At 37.5% G+C, this 17,340-nt stretch overlaps 1 protein-coding gene across 3 annotated transcripts in view; it reads left to right on the top strand.

Moving 5' to 3' along the window:
* The window catches only part of PLXDC2 (plexin domain containing 2), a 247,918-nt gene extending 236,932 nt beyond the window's left edge, over positions 1-10,986 (top strand). For all 3 annotated transcript variants that reach the window (XM_021530357.4, XM_085565860.1, XM_085565879.1), the window contains one exon: positions 8,873-10,986. In XM_021530357.4, the coding sequence (XP_021386032.3) occupies positions 8,873-8,989 (117 nt within the window). In that variant the 3' untranslated portion in view covers positions 8,990-10,986. The remainder of the gene's footprint in view (positions 1-8,872) is intronic.
* The last annotated feature ends 6,354 nt before the right edge of the window (positions 10,987-17,340 follow it).

The following is a 17,340-nucleotide window of genomic DNA, read 5'->3' as shown; positions in this document are numbered from 1 at the left end:
TTCTTTTCCCTGTATTTTTAATCTCTAATTATTTAGATGTGTGTTTGAACATGGCTGTTAAGAGCAATTAATGTCAAGGAAACATTTAGCAAACTGAAAAATGAGGTATAAGTCTGACTACATTTATTCAGTTGTCTTTTGCATGTTTGCATGCAGTTATCTGTAGACAGAAGGGTTGCATAATGCAAGAAGTTTTCACTTGCAGACTTTGTGATTTTATTCTCTTCCTTCCTTTCTTAAATTGTGATCCAAAGTCCTTTTGAGGCTTGAAATTTACCTCAGTTGTCATCACAGTGTTCTGCTTTGGAGATCAAAGGCAATATGATCTGTCCACAGCTAAGGAAGTGTAACCTGGTGGGATGGGTCCTGTGCCTGGAGTGCCCTGTTGGATGGTTACAGGCTCTTCAGGAGGGACAGGCAGGGCAGGAGAGGTGGAGGGGTGGCACTGTGTGCGATAGAAGGGGTAGAATGTATGGAGCTCACAGCTGGCAATGGCACAGGTGAGAGCCCATAAGAATCAAGGGACCAACAAATAATGCAGATGCCATCGTGGGAGTCCACTACAGACCTTTGGGATGGGACAATGATGAATTGTTCTTTGAGGAACAAAGAGACTCTTCCAAGTCAACTGCCTTTGTCCTTATGGGACACTTCAACTTGCCAGAAACTTACTGGGAACATCACACAGCTGCTACAACCTGGGCCAGAAGATCCCTAAAAACCTGAATGACAACTTTACAGAACAGGCTTGGAAAGATGTTGATCTTGATCTACTCCTTGATCTACTCCTTGTCAACAGGGTGGATCTTGTGAGCAAGTGGAGATTGGAAGCCATCTTGGCCACAATGACCACAAAGTGATTGAGTTTGAAATCTCTGTTAACAGAATCGAGAACAGAACAGAAAAATGCAAAAACCTTGACTATGGACCTGAGGAGAGCAGACCTCAGGCTGCTCAGGGAATTAGTGAGTAAGATACCTTGGGGAAAAAGTTTTTGCAGGTGCTGGGGTCCATCAGCACTGGTCTCTTTTTAAACATCACCTCCTAAGTGCTCAGGCAACTCCCAAATGTCAGAAGTCAAGCAAGTGAGGCGAAGGTCATCTTGGTTGAGCAGGAATCTTCTCTTAAAAATAAGGAGGAAAAGGAAGATATATGCCCAGTGGAAGCCAGGTCAGGTGACGTGGGAAAAACACAGAGTCTCTGCTGGCTGCTGTAGGGAGAAAATTCATGTGGCCAAAGCTCAGCATGGCAGAGTTGTGGGGGACAATAAAAAGAGTTTTTTCAAATATGTTAATATTAAGCAGTGTAAAAACAACATTGTCCAATTACAGGATGAGGATGGTCTCCTCACAAACACAGACAGAGACAAGGCAGAGGTGTTTAACACATTCTTTGCCTCTGCCTTCAACAAAGATGATGGACCAAGGGTGCCCTGAGCTGGAGGACCATGACTACAAGAGTGATCCACTCCCAGTCAACCCTGAAATTGTGCAGGATCTGCTGCTCCAGCTTGATCCCTACAGATCTGCAGGGCCTGGTTGGATTCATGCAGGAATTGTCAAAGAGCTGGATGATGGTCCATGGAAAGTTGAACCTGAACCAGCAGTGCCCTGGCAGCCAGGAGGGCCAACCCTGTCCTGGGGGGCATCAGGCACAGCTTGGCCAGCTGGGCAAGGGAGGGATTGTCCTGCTCTGTTCTGCACTGGGACAGCCTCAGCTCGAGTGCTGGGGGCAGTTTTGGGTGCCAAAATGTAATAAAAATATTTATTAGAGTCCAAAGGAGGGCAACAAAGATGATGGCTGAGGCCACTTGATCTGTTCAGCCTGGAGGAGACTGAAGGGAGACCTCATTGGAGTCCACAACTTCCTCATGAGGGGAAGAGGAGGGTCAGGCACTGATCTCTTCTCTGTGGTGACAGTGACAGAACCTGAGGGAATGACCTGAGGTTGTGCCAGGTGAGGTTTAGGTTGGAAGAGGTTCTTCCCCCAGAGGGTGGCTGAGCACTGGAACAGCTCCCCAGGGAAGTGGTCACAGCAGCAAGCCAGACAGAGCCCAGGGAGAATTTGGCAATACTCACAGGGGACTCCTGGGGATGATGCTGTGCAGCACTGGGACCCAAGGGCCCTTGTGAGTCCCTTCCAACTCAGCAGATTCTGTGATTCTGTGATATGAATGTAAGGACTGAAACACTGGGATGTCTCTTCCCAGATGGACACAACAATACATTGCCAAGCATGTCTACAGGAGGCTTGACAAGAGATTAATGACATTTTACTTTGGCGATTCTCTGGGGACAAAGAATTTTAAGGAGTCTATAATGACATTATTTCAAATTAGGACTTCTTAACCTCAGGCAAAAGAGCCTTTCTCTTCTATTCACCTTATAGTTACAAAAGTTATTAACATATGTTAATGTTAATAACTTCAAAGCTGTAAGAATATGAATGAATTCAGAGCTTATGTATTAGTGGCTGTGTATGTATTACTAGTAGTTAATATGTCACACACTGAAGAGCAGTGTGTGTGTTTGTGGTTAAAAATTAACATTCTTTTAAGTTAAGATCCTATTTTGAAGGTCACACCTTTTGCCTTCATGTTCCCAGCCTCCTTGGAGGTATGTCAGAGCTTTATTTTGCCGGTTCAGCTGCTTAGAAACATACGTGTACACTTACATCACACACATATACATACCTATGTCTTTTTTTGTTGTTTGTTTATTTATTGTTTAATATGGCTAATTTCAGGAATCTGTTTAAGTGGCCACACAGAGAGTTGAACTGGTGCTATCGAGCCAGGGAGTGACCTTCAGGAAAAAGACAAGGAGGGAGGAAGAAACGGCTGCAGATCTTCAGCAAATACATAATTGTGTGTGATCAGAGCATGGAGAATGCACTTTGACTCCTCTTGATTCAACTTATGTCCTTGATTTAACTTAAATTATGTATTTGCTAGTAAATTAAATAAGGTTGGGACTGATTTTTAGCATAAAGACCTACCAGCATGAAAGAATCTGCATTCCTGTCATTTAACTCTGCCTCACTTCAAGCTGACAGTATGTAGACTCTTAGCATGAACTGAGGATGATTTCTAGATACTGAGCCCTAGCTGGGGTGGTCTGAGAAATAAGTTATTATTGGGGGTTTTTTTTAATGATGGGCTGTATAGGGGATTGTATCTGAAAGCATTCACTGGCATGCACATCTAGCAGTAGATTTTCTTCAGATTTTAAACTTCTGCTCATCCCCCTGTCTGCTTAGTGGAAGAAAATAATATGAGAAAATAGTTAAAAATGCTAGAGTTCTTGGTATTTCAGAACTCAGAAAATAAATGGTCATTTCTGGGTCACCATTTTACTTCTCTGCTTGTAACAGCACACCACAAATAAGAGCCAGATTTAACATCCAGCCATGTTTTCCATGTACCATTTCTAGGTTTCTGCATTAATGTCACAAATGCAGTGTTTGTCTTCAAACAAACAAAAAGTAAATAGGAAACAGATTTAAAGAAAAAGAAGGGTTTTTGTAAAAAGAATGAGATCCTCAGCTAAGCCAGCTGATGGAGCACACACAGCTTTGCTGTTTTCTTCTGGGATATGGGCCATTGTTTTTTATAGGAGATAATGCTTTTAGTTTAAAATAGGCTTAACATGGTCATCAAGTAGCTTTTGTACAGATGTTCAGGCTGAATTGGGTTTCATTAAGATGATGATTAAAGAGAAAAGAACAGGTATCATTCTTCTGTTCTTTCAAAGTCCTGCAGTATCCTGGCATTTGGAGTATTGTTATTGATCTCACTGTCATTGCCTAGTACTGATAGTAAAGTTATTTTTCCAAAGCTTATCCAGCTCAGCAGGAACCATCAGTCCAGCAAGGGAAACCTAAATCGACCACCAGGGAGAAGCACTAAAATAAATAATCAACACTGACAATAAAAGTCAAAGGTGTAGAGGAAAGAGGTATTCTGTTTCTCGTCCTTCAGCAGCCAGCTCCTCAGTTGAACATAAGACTGCAAAAAAGGTTATAGAGATGGTTTAAATCACAAAAAGATACATTAAACAAGTCCTTCTATCAAAAAGAAAAATAAATGAAGCCTGAAAATGGCTCTACTAAATCTTAAGTCAGAAGCAATCCTTGTTTGAGAACAGTTTCTTCAAAATAGAATTTAACATGGTATCAGGCAATTGTTTTTTTCTTATTCCTGGGAATATATATCAGAAATATAGTTTCAGATATTTGTAGCCTCATCCACTTCTAACTGTGATTTGTCAAAGAAATTGAGTATTTCTAGAAGACATTAAAGACTAATGCACAAATTTCAGATAACTTTAAGCACAAAAATACATTTTATGGTCAAGGCAATTGTTAACAGAAAGATCTTCTCACAAGAAACCAAAGCCCCTGACTATTGAGGCAGATTAATGCTGGACAAGTACTTGGACTAATGAGTTTTGAATAATATCAAATGCACATTTATTCATTTAGTAACACCTTAGTTTTGTTCCCTTTTTCTTAATCTATTTTAGTAAATCATAACAGTTTTTCTGAAGTTTTGACAGTAAATCCAGAATTTTGATAACTCCATATTTGCATATTTCCAAATCATCAGGGTTAAGTAGGCCTTCTTGACCAAGTGTGGTTAAAGAATACAGCTTTTAAATAGATTTCAATGTGGCTATACTTCTGAATTAGACAAAGAAATTGACATTGGTGGAAATGTAAGATGCAGCCCTTCAGTAAACACAGTGAACCAGTCCTCTGGAAGTTTGAAAGATTGAAATATAGAAAAAAAATCAATACATAGAGGGGACAAAGTTGTGCCAGACCATTCAGTCTAAAAGGTAGTCAATAACTTCAGCTTTTGTCTAGTTCAGTGCTAAATCAAGTTTACTAGGGAGCTCTGGAGAGTCAAGACTTTGAAAGGTTGACCTTCTCATGTTATGTCAAGTATTTATATTCTGTATACTCAGTATACTCAGGAATAAAGAGCTGATGCATGCACAAGCACTCTTGGATTTTATGCTGGTTGAAATATACAAAGAAACTTTTGACTGTTTTAGAAATCTTTCAGAACAAAATGTGTGCCAGGGTTAAGATGACAGAGGGGCAAATATTTCATTACTGTTTTCCTTTACTGCTCTTCTGACATTGCAGATCTGTACAGAATTGTTCTCATTCCATTTTTGTGTATTCAGGGAAATATAGACTGAGGATGGGATGGTGATAATAGAGGCTAGGATTCAAGAATATCAAATATGTAATACCTGTTGCCAAGTTTCTTTGGTCCATCACTGGTAGTAACTTGTTTTCACACAGATGTATGAAAGGAAATGTAAAAGCTTAAAATTGCTGCAGCTAACAAAATATATATTATTACAATTGCTTTTGCTAAATTACCATCTTAGAAGAGAAATGTTAAATTGCATACATTTTAGAAATAATAGCAGCACCAAAAACTCTCAGAAGCAGGGCATCAGTCTTCAGACACAGGTATTTCAACACAACTGTCCACAACTGTCCATCCTCCTGTAACTGATCTTGTAGTACTGGTTACTGTTCAGCAGGAAATAAGATGGTCTACAGCTAGCAACCCTAAAAAAATCATCAACTGTTAACAATGGAAACCATGTTCAGATCATAACAACTGAGTTTTATTTAGACTATATTCAATTAACTGCACACAGATATGTATCAAACCCTTTTTTTTAACATGTCTAAATGAGATCATATTATTTTCATGGATAAGTGGGGCCCTATAAAATCCCTGCTATTCAAAGATGTCAAAAGAAGAAACTGATCAAAAAGAAGAATATACTTGGAAATCTTTTCTTGCAACCAGAGTGAGAAGTTATTTCAGTTTCTACCCTTTAGTTTTAATAAGTGGAATCCCCTCTGATTTTCCCACAGAAGAAAAATGGTATAAATTCTGTCTCTTCTGCAACATGGATATAAATATACTTATTTTAGTCTTTGTATTGCTGCAGGAAGTCAAACATCCTGCACAGACACCAGCAGTGGTGTAGACAGACATAATGTAGGAAACATGAAAGGTAGACCTCACTTTCCATGGGTTATCCAACCGCTGGATTTTTTTTCCTTTTATCTTACTGATCTTCAATAGGAATTAACTTTTTTAACACATACCATAAATTACTTTCATGCATCTCAACATATTTCTTCTGCATCCTGGTCATGTGGGGTCACAAGTGCTTTTCTCTCAACTTCATTGCTTAAAATAGTGAACTCAAGGAAGCTTCAAAATATGAAAAAAAAAAAAAATGCTAATCCTGTTTTCCTGCTTTTTAATACCCTGAAAGGAAGGAGTTACAACTCTCCAGCCACAGCTCAGAGGATTTCCTTTATGTGTTCTGATTCCAGAGGAAAAAACCTATTTTTGCCTAATAAAATTGATAATTATTTAATTAAGTACCCAGCTTGCTTTGGGTTTGGGTTTGGTGGGGTTTTTTGGTGTGTTTTGTTTGGTTGGTTTGTTTGGGGGTAGGGTTTTTTTCTGTTTTTTAAATAGTCTTCCCAGAGAAAAAATAGGAGGAGTACATTAAGTATTTCCTGAGCTGCTTCAGTAAATTAAGGAACTTTGTATCTCCCAATAGCTATCAACTTACTTTAGTTTTTTTCAGTTAAAGCTGAAGTATTTTTACAACTTTCAAGAGGTTACATAAGGTAATGAATTGATAGTTTGTCACTGCTCTCTTTTAAAACTGTCAACACGCACATAATGAAGCTGAAATTAAACAATCACTATAAAAGGAAAATCTCACCTCAGACGTGACAAGAAACCACAGAAAACTGTAACTGCAATATTAGGAGATGACCTTCAAGTCTTTTGCTTTATTTCTGGAAAAACAACTCATATTTATGTCTTATGGCTTGTATCATTAAAATTGATACACATCTGTTCCATAACTAATCATCTGGAAAGCCAATTAGAAAGAGTAGTACAAAATGGTAAATTTAGTATCTATCATCAATGTAGCAATGAAGTAGTAAGTAATCATAGGTACACCTTAAAATTAAATTAGGAAGCAACTTAGCATATTAAAACCCAGCTCATCCTTAGAGTCACCATTTGATACTGTTTCCAGTTATTCTTTCCTGCTAGTTTTCCAGTGGTTTTTCCTTTTCCCTTTTCATTAGAGACCTCTCCAGCAAATTGCTTTCTCATTTGTACCAGTGTAAATCTGAAATAAACCCTTTACATTTGATTGCATTATTCTTGATTTACTTTAGTGAGCCTGAGAACAAAATATGACCCTTTTTCTTTAGCAGTAACCACACTGTCCTTCTTAATTTTGGAAACACATAGAATCAAGCTTGGGTAGAAAAAACTCTCCAAGTTTTGAATAGACTAAGTTTTCTGGCTAGGAAGAGACATCCATTAAAGAAGACAATGTTCTATTTTGTAGGAAGGTGCTGCACTGAAAAGTCTGGTATTTTAAATTGCCTGCCAAACAGAATTTAACTCTGAATGCCTCAAAAGTAACTTGACAGTGCAACGAGAGGAAAAGGAAGCAGTTGCTTTTATGAGGTATCTTCCTGAAAATGGTCACTGAGGAAGACTTTGTGCTGAACCTGCAGTCAACTGTGTGGTTTGTTGGGAACAAGATCCACTGACACTTCAAGATTCCTTTAGTGAGTCCTGCCCAACAGTGCCATGAGTCCCAGCAAAACAACATGGCTGTGGCTATGCTACAGCCACCAACAACACCCCTCAGCAGCATGAAGTCTCCTTTGTGACTGAAAGAAAATAAAAATGGGGTATTACAGATACAGAAAATCAAATTCAGAATAAAGATCATAAAGTAAAATTATTTCACTTTTGAGCTGTCAATGAAAATATAGGCTGTAACTTGTTTTCATTGATTCTCCTCTCATTTTCCTGCAATGTTTCTATATAAGTTGTTGTATATTCTAGCCCTCCTTCCAAGCAGATTTTAACTCTTGTCAGTAAATAGAAATAAATCAGTATATTTAGAAGATAAAATTTTCAATAGGGAAAAATCTTATTAGGAAAGATTTTTCTTCTCACTGACTCTATGAAGGAGTTTCCCTATTTTCCTCAGAGTGGTCACCCAAAATCTGAGCCTTACCTGACATTAATTCATTTGAGAATAAAGATTGTTTAAAGCACTTTTCCTGCCTAGAGATATCATAATAATACAGGAACTGTTTTATCTGCCCTATAAAATAACTGTTTACTTTCTCTGTTTATTAACTGTTTTTAAAGCAGGCACCCAAGATACTAGTGGCAACTGGTTAGGACTTCTTAAGGATCTTGTACCCAAAGTTCTTAAGAGTTTAAATTAAAACATTGCTTCTATTTGAACCATCAAAGTAAACTACTCAAGTAGAAATTATGGCACTTGAAATAGGAAGTCATTATTTTGAGAGTCCTGCATAAGCATGCCAGAATTTTATCCTAAATATTTTTTTATTAAAGTTCCTGTAATCTCTGCCACATATTTTCCCATAGCATAGAGTATATTAGAAAATTCCTATGCAGAACTAGAAAGGAAGGGTATTGGACAGATTGTTAGAGGTTAGTGGAGCACCAGTTCTTTATGTGACAAATCCAATAATCAACCATTTTAGACAGGAGCTATTTCATCCTCTTCATTGCTAAGAGTAGTGGTAATTGTTTATGTGTTTGACAACAGTCATCCCTTATAAATTTAAAAAGAGGTATTATTTCCTCTGACTTTTGCTGCTGCTGAAGTGTGCCTTTCTATTCCTGTAATAACTACAGGGGGTGTGGTTTAGTATGACAGGTCAAAATTGCAGGATATTGTTAGATCTTTTTATTAACAATTTATTGTAGTACCCTTCATAAAAGTTTATTTTATTATTACTCTTGTAGCGACGTCCAAGCAGATGGCCAGCAATGAAATTCAGAAGAGGCTCTGGACATCCTGCCTATGCTGAGGTGGAACCAGTGGGAGAAAAAGAAGGGTTCATCGTATCAGAGCAGTGCTAAAATTTCTGGGACAGAACACCAGTACTGGCCTACAGGTGTAAGACATTCATTTTGCCTCTCTTTAAAGAAAAGGAGCCCTAAGCTGCTGTAGCCTGATAGAAAGAAGATTCTGGATAAACTTTGTCCAAGAAGAAAAACTATCTGAGATACCAGATTACTACTGCACAGTAGTTTTTGTTAGTGGACTGAGACACAATGGTTCATGCAGAACACTTGTCAGTGGACACCTACAGTATCAGAACTATGGCACAAGTGCCATGTTAATTGCTTTAGGTGTGGGGATGCACAGTAATCAGAAATATAATAAAGCTTTGGTGCACAAGGGTGTTGCCCTTTGGTTCAAGTCTTCTTCTCTATTATCTCAAAGATTGAGGAAAAAATCTATACCATTTCAGTACAAAGGGCATTGATCACAGTGTGACTGAGAAAAGTATCTAAAGACAGGTAAAGAAGAAAAGGAATTTTCCAACACTTATATAAACAGATGTGAAATACATTTTTCAATTCTAAATTGACCTGCCAACCTGAGTGAGTCACAATGTAAATGCTTTCCAGGAATAATACAATGTTTCTTGTACGTTGCTGATTACTAGGCTGCTAAACAACTCATGATATGCAGATTGGTAAAAACTGAAGACAACAGAGAATTTTCATGATGGTGGAATTATTTCATGGGAGTTCACAATGACGTTTGGCTGATCTTTGATTTCAGTGTTCACTAAAAAATGAATTATCATATTTGTATTAAGGTGTATTTTTCATTTCTCAACAGTAGGTTGAATTAAAGGCAACAGATCCTTTTAGCTGCCAGAGAGCTTATGGACCATTTCTTAGGCAATGGGGTAAGAAAACTAAGATTTAAAATAAATGGGTTTCTATTCTTTGCCATTTCATTGTGAGTCCTTACTAAGAAGCACCATAGACTTCAATGCACCCCTTTCCAGAGATTCAGATACAAGTGTTATTGAACCCTGCTGATTCATACAGTGGTTTTGTTTAATGCACATAGTAGTTGCATAAATATATATATAAATATATTTTTTTTTATAGCTAACACAAGGCAGGTTCTTGTGACTGTTAAGACTGCATTTTTGTCATCCAGACAAAGGAAATGAATTGCATTACTGCATATTTCCACTGAGTTGTAAAATAATCCTTAATATTAGAATATTTTTATGTTGTGTAGGGAAGGTGGTTCATGTAGTTGCAGTCCATAAACTTTCTGCCTATTGGAACCATTCTTTCTATAAAATTGACCCTTTCCCTCCCTGCACAGGGAAAGACAACACTATAAATTCACACCATCAAAAACAGTTACTCCTTTCAGGGAAGGGGTTAATATACATGGAGACTCAGAGCTTCCCTGAGGAGTGGAAACCTAAATGATTTGATGATCTGGGCCAACATAAAATTCAGGTACTGCATGTATGTTTCATAGCAGTCATTTACTATCAATTTTTTTACATACTGTGCAAGGCACTTGAATGATTTTTAAGTGAGGTATACAACATTTGTGGTTTTGGATTTTGAGCAGTTTAAAAAAAGTTGTAGATACCACCTTAATAGTACAGTTACTTACATTTCTTGATGCTTGTATGGCCTAAATTTGATTACTTAATGCTGTTAAAGAAAAAAAAAAAAGCAAACAAACATGATTTTTGTTATTTTGTTCAGTAAATACTACAATACTGTATTTTCTGTATTCTTTTGTTTTGGGTAACACATTTTTATTTTCATCTGGTTTGAATCATCTAGCATGAGATTGAAACTGTTCAAAAACTAACTGATATTAATCTGAAGGTACTAACAAACACATTGTCTTGAAGCCTGGTTAAAAACCTGTGGCAAGTAGTCATTTCCATTTGTGTGGGTCTGCTGAGCCCTTTTTCGAATAGGCTGGGTTTAAATTTTCAGGCTCTGATAGCAATAACCAAATGTATGCACATATATATGGTGACACTCATTTTTATTAAATAAAAAGGTATCAGTGCACATCATGTAGGAATGTATTTGGTGTGCAATAATTATCATCAATTTTTCTGGGAGTCTTGGAAGGTATCAGCTGGGGTTCATTCCAAAAGAAGCAATTGTACAGCTTCTGGAATCCTGTTTGAAATAATTTTTATTTCAGAGAACATCTTTGCAAATTATACTAAGAATTTGCAAAAATCCACGTAGTACTGCAATAAGTTCAAAGTATATTTCATATAAGTAAAGAAGATTTATATTATTATGGGTTTACAGGTCTGCTTTTCATTTTATTCACTCCTATTTTTACCCAGATACGTGTCACACATTGGAGCTGACAGAGTATTTGTGATATGATTAGACAAATATGTCAACAGTTTTAAAATATGATGTTTTGATTACTTTTAGTTTAAGGCCCCTTCACAGCTTAAGAATGTTTGTTAGTATTTGCAGACTAACTTACGTTATACTACTTCATAAAATAATAGCAGTTATTTGTTTCATTTTTATCCCCCTCATGTACTTAGGTGGGAGATTTCACTGGTCTGCAGGGAGCATCATAGAATACTTCTTCAGATTTTTGCCATGATGTTATATACTCTGGATTATAACATGAGGTGTTGCTGGGTTTATTTAATAAGATTGATAGGCATATGCTTATGTCTGATAAGAACTGCTATCTGAAGAGAAAATCTCCTGCATACTAATGGATGTATAGTGTCTCATTGGTGTCTGCTCTGATATATTCTGTGGTATGTTCTATTTATCCCAGTAGGCAAAAGTTAATTAAGTAATCTGTTGCTGTTTTGTAATTCCATCTGGTTTTCTAATTTTTTAATAATTAAAATTGCCACATTAAAAATTATACAAACATTAATCTAGAGGTCTGATAAAATATTGAGATTAACTGAGAACCCTATTCTTATATTTTTATAAAGCAGCAGGTTTAACTGATCCAGACCAAAAAAATGTCATATAGCCCTCTCTCAGAAATCCAGGTGAAATGTTTTCCAACAATTCATAAATTTTCATCCAAATGTCTGAAACAGTGGTTTCACTAGCATTCCCAGTGGTTCTTCATTTGAATCTTACTCAGAAAAATGCTTGTTTACAGAGTCATTTATCCAAACAGTTATTTTAACTCTTAAACTTCCCTATGAATTTATTTATCTAATACTATTTAATTATTGCAAGATCTGTCACATTTTTTCTTATTATTTTCCATTTTAGTATCAACTGTTCCATAATGCCTAACACTCTCAGTGCTCTGCTTCAGCTCTTCCTCCTCCACAGAGATAAAGGAAAATTTGAATTCTAAGGACTCAAGACATATTACTAAGTAGCTTTCAAATCTCATTGAGATGAAACATTAAATCAGATATACATATAAATATGTGTGTGTGTATGTGTGTGTGTGTGTGTGTGTGTGTGTGTGTGTGTGTGTGTGTGATTGATTGATTGATATATAGGTATCACCACACACAGAAATTATTGGAAAAAAAGACCCTAGCATTTCCAAAGTTGTATTCATATATTAAGAAATTGTGGAACTGCTGAAGTGGAATTGTAATTTAATTCACATGTGCATACTTATAATGATGTGATTATTTATTTGCTTTCTGCAATACATCCCATGATGTATTGGAATAAGAGAACACAGATTTTCACAAGAAACACCTATTTTGTATTTTTCTCCCCTTTGCTCAACTTTTGTTGTATTTTGTTGCATACCATCCAAAGGCTTTTCAGAAAACATTTTTTTCATGGTCTTTTCTTCCATACCCATCAGCATTATACTTGAGGGATGTCTACACCCTGATTTATTTCTGCTCTGAGCATTCCTGTGAAGGGAGTCAATTTTCCACAGAACACCATATGAAAGTGTTCTTCTTTTTCTTATAATTGCCCTCTACAGTTTCTGCAGGAAATGATATAGATGTCTTGTAAGTAACAACCTATTTCAATGCAACGTTCTAATTTAGCTTCAGATCAGCTCATTTTACAACTAATGTGTGTGCTGGAATTCTGGGAGAAAAGATAATGCATCACTGTATTTTGAGAAACTGTGGAAACCAAATTAAATTTGCATAAGCTGAACAGGATATTTAGCTTTGCAAAAATCACCATATTTCTTGTTCAACAGAGTTAAAAAAAATTCACTACACAAGTACCTGAGACAGCTGAGTAGTTGCACCATTAGTTTGCCATTCAAATGTGGAAGCAATGGAAAAGGAAGGGGTGAGCTGGTTTACGACTGAGCATGGAAGATATATTCTTTTCTGTAAAGTGAAGAGTTCCAAGGAAAACAAGAATATATTTCTACATTCTATTAGAGAACCTCTTGGGTAAGCAAAAGAAACTGTAAATTGTAACACACATAATTTCATTTGTATAGGATCTCTAAACAAGATTTTACACGCAGTTGTCAGGAGCTGGCAGATTTTCACAAAGTAGGTGGGTGACCAAAGCATTCAGAGTAGCCCATGTTGGATCATGGTCCAGTTCACAGATCATCAAAGGGAATTTTTACTTTGAGTGCATACAGTGGAGAAAGTAATGGCCATGTTATCAGTTTCTGATGCTAAGCAACTAAGCTTTGTATGAAGACAACATTTGACATCCACATAGAAGATATCTCAGCTTTACAAAGTCCACAGTATTAGCCATGGGGAACAGAACTGGAATAGATCACAAATTTGGCTCAGATCAACAGTTTTGATTTAGGGGAATTTATAACCTTCAGTGAAGAGAAAGACCAGCAGCAAGCACTGTTGTTCAGAGTAAGACCAATGGAATCCTTACACGTGTAATCCTTACACGCCACTGCCTTCTTGCAGAGAACTGCTTGAAGCCTACAAAACTCCAGAGATTAATGCAACAGGGTAGCATTAACCTTAATTCTCATGTTTTAGACAGAGATTTCAAGAACTGGTACCTGCTACTAATTTCTTTATGGATGTAATGGTACATTGGGTTTGAGTCTTGTTTTTTTGGAGTAGGAGAAGAAGAAGGGGAAAATGCAGAAGGGAAGGAATTTCAGTATTCCCAGATGCTCTAAAGGTACAGCAAGAAACCTTTTACAGCCTAAAAAGCATTGGTACTGTGTGCCAGTGGCACTGAGTGAAAACACATGAGGTCTTCCTTCATGCCAGCTCTATAACTTTAAACTAAAAAATAGTCATCAGAACCAATAGCTTCTGTCTAAATCTACATGAGTCCTTATTTCATCTCATGGATGGTTTATGTCACTCCTTAGGGAAAAAAGGCTTGAGCCACAGGCAGCATTTCGAGGTGGAACAGTCAGTACTGTTTTATCAGAAGCCAAATATGACAAAGCAGGATGTAGCTTGTGTAGAACTGAGAGAAACAAATCACTTTAATTTTATCAGAGCAGCCAGTATCCCTACGGCTGGAGCACGGATAAAACATTGAAGCCTGTGTGCTGATTGGACTTGATTGAAACAATATCATAAATTTAAAACTGTCCTTCAGTTTATTGTCAAATCTTAAGTGATTTTCTTGACTTTTTAATTTTTTATGGGAAAGAAAACACTTGAGCCAAGTAGAATAAAATATATTTCTGACAGGAACAGTCTCATCTCCTCATGCAGTTCTTTCCCAACCAGAATAGTTGCTCCCTTGTGAACAGCTCATTTTAGTGGGTCTCATGATGACTCCACAGGACATTCCACACCTTTTAACACAATTCTCTTTATCTTGCAAGATTTTTCAATACCTATATCCTGCCTTTATCCTTTGGTTCTTCACCTCTGACTTTACATTCTCACTACTTCACTTCCTTTTACTCCTTTAAGCTCTGACTTATTTGTCATCATGACCACTTTTAGTATCACTCAAAATAAGCCTCTACCTGAAAAAAAACTCCACTTGATTTTTCCTCTGTATATGTGTTCTGGGTTAAAAGAACTATTTGAAGGTAGATTTTCCTGTTATTGATGGGATTCTGTCCACATGAAGCTAAATGCTGAATCTCTTGGAAACTTTTTGCTTAGACATTTTGGTCAAACAAAATTCTGATCTCTTCAATGAAAAACTTACCCCAGATATTTTTTAAAGCAGCAAAAGGACTTTAAAAGACAGACCTCAAGACATTACTCTTAATTACATCCATATAACTAAGCAGATCATTTTACCCAATTAATTAATATAGATGCTTTCTGTGGTCTCCAGGAATATGGTATTTAGGGATATTAATTAAACTCTTCCCATGCAATTTGCATTATTTCCTTTGGTGTAGCTCTTACTCAAAAAACAAAAAGACTATTTTGTTAATTGCTAATGTTGGCTTGAAAGAAACTTGTTTTATTGTCTGTTTGGGTGGCACAGTATTTCCGCAGACATCTAGAAGCTGTTAGCAAGAAATAATACTTGTTCCCATTTAGCTTTATTGGACAGCTGTTTTTATTTCTAGACTTTTTTTTTTTTAAATTTCAATAAGAATTGTTACTTTTTTTTGAGAAATAGCAAAACATACTGTAATCTGAGGGTCAGATTTGACTACATATCGTCAGTGTTGTCTTTTATTAAAGACTTTCACTTTAAAAAATTCCAGCTCTGACCTGACTTGGTATGTCAGGATTTCACCACTGTTTTAGAGGCAAGGTTATTTTCTTTTCCAGAAGAAAATGCCATGCCTTTCCAGGATATGTAGGCATTTTCACAATGACGTGTTTCCAGAAGGAATCCTCTTCCTGGAGAGATTAGTCTGGCAGTCTAGGTTTACAAACAGAGTGTGATTGAAGAAAAAACTAACTCTGCAGAACACAAATTCTGTGTAGCTGTGCTATCAATGGATGGAATTACTTCCACCTGGGACCTGACCCCTCCACATTTCCTCTCCAACATGGGTTGTGGGCAGGATGAGGGCAGGGCAGGGAGTGCTTGAATGACTGCAGGTGCCATTCCTGCTTGGAAAGCAAAGAGGCAGTGGCACCTGGCTAAGACTTGCACCCTCCATAAAGCAGCATGACCTTGTGCCAGCCTCTGCCTTGTCAGTGCTGAGCATTAGCCAAGGATCTCCTCAGCAGCCCCACGAGGTCATCCCTGTGCAGCGAGCACAGCCTTTGCCTCCTGCAGCCATGCACGCACAGCTTGCATGCCCTCATGCTCACCTGATCCTTCCAGGTGCTGTCAGCCATGTATTTTGAGTTTTGCGTGCTTTCTCAGAGCAAGAGCACTCTGTTACCATAAAAGATGACACAAGTTGTCCCACTGTGTATCTCTGCAGAGGGCTTTGCATCCTGAGGTGAGGACCTGATGGATCTCCTCCCAGAATGCTGAACTCCTCACCTGAAGTGTGGGTGAGCATGTCAGTGAAAGGTGACAAGTGCTCAGGGGTTATCTTGGCCTGCGGATCTCTGCCTAGAGGGAACCAAACATGACAAGAAACTTGGGGAGTGATCACAACTTTTTAGATAAGATCAGATATCTAAAAATTTTCCTAACAATGTAAATTTTCCAGTCTAGAGGTGTCATTGGAAATTGTAGAAGTAGCAAGCAGTTTCAGGTCGTGTCTTGGTCTCAAATATACAGTTAAATCAGGGATGCTAGATTCCCACAATCAGTAAGATGTGGATTTTCAGACATAGGCTGATATTTTATGAGCAACAGACTTGGCATAAGACACCTTTGCACATTTAAGTTATGTCATTTTTCATTAGCATCATCCTCAGGAATCCAGTTCACTAATATATAGATTAAGGTATACATTTCCCTGGAAACACTTTCTTGGGAATGTAGCTCCTGGAGCTGATGTGAACATGCTCTGCATCACAGTATGCTGTTCCCTTACTTGCTAGGTGCCTTAGGAGTGAGGAGAGGTAAAGCATTCCTGCAGGATGCTGAGGTATCTGTGATGAGCATCATGAGCAATAAAGAACTAAATACATATGCAAAAAGCAAAGCCAAACTTTTCTTCCTGCTGCAGAAAAGGAAATAGTGAACAAGACAGTAATGAATCCAGATGAACCCTTCATTCCAGAAGCAATGAAGTGCTGTGTGGAGGCTCGTCTTGCTGTCATCTATTCTAATGGTTTAGAACAGTCACCTTGTACTTTGGGAGCTAAATGATGTATGGAGCTTTTATTTGCCTAGTCCATGTCTTGTCTCCAACCACTGCCTATTGCAGACTGGAAATCTGTCAGCTTTCCACTTCTAAGATAATGTATAAACAACCCAAGGTTTGTAGACACAGTTGTTTTAGTACAAGTTCTGTCACCTCTCTCTACATTGAATAATGATTCTTTGGCTTAGAGAAGCTCTGAGCTCTGTGGTTTTGTTCCTTCTTTCTCCCTGCAGTGGATATTAATAGTTGTACAGCATGCAGAGAGCTCAGCTGAAGTACTGCAAATGAATGTCAATTG

This window comes from Lonchura striata, chromosome 2, assembly GCF_050655825.1.
Source record: "Lonchura striata isolate lonStrDom1 chromosome 2, ASM5065582v1, whole genome shotgun sequence".
Taxonomy (NCBI): domain Eukaryota; kingdom Metazoa; phylum Chordata; class Aves; order Passeriformes; family Estrildidae; genus Lonchura; species Lonchura striata.
This window is presented reverse-complemented; position numbering and strand designations above follow the sequence as displayed.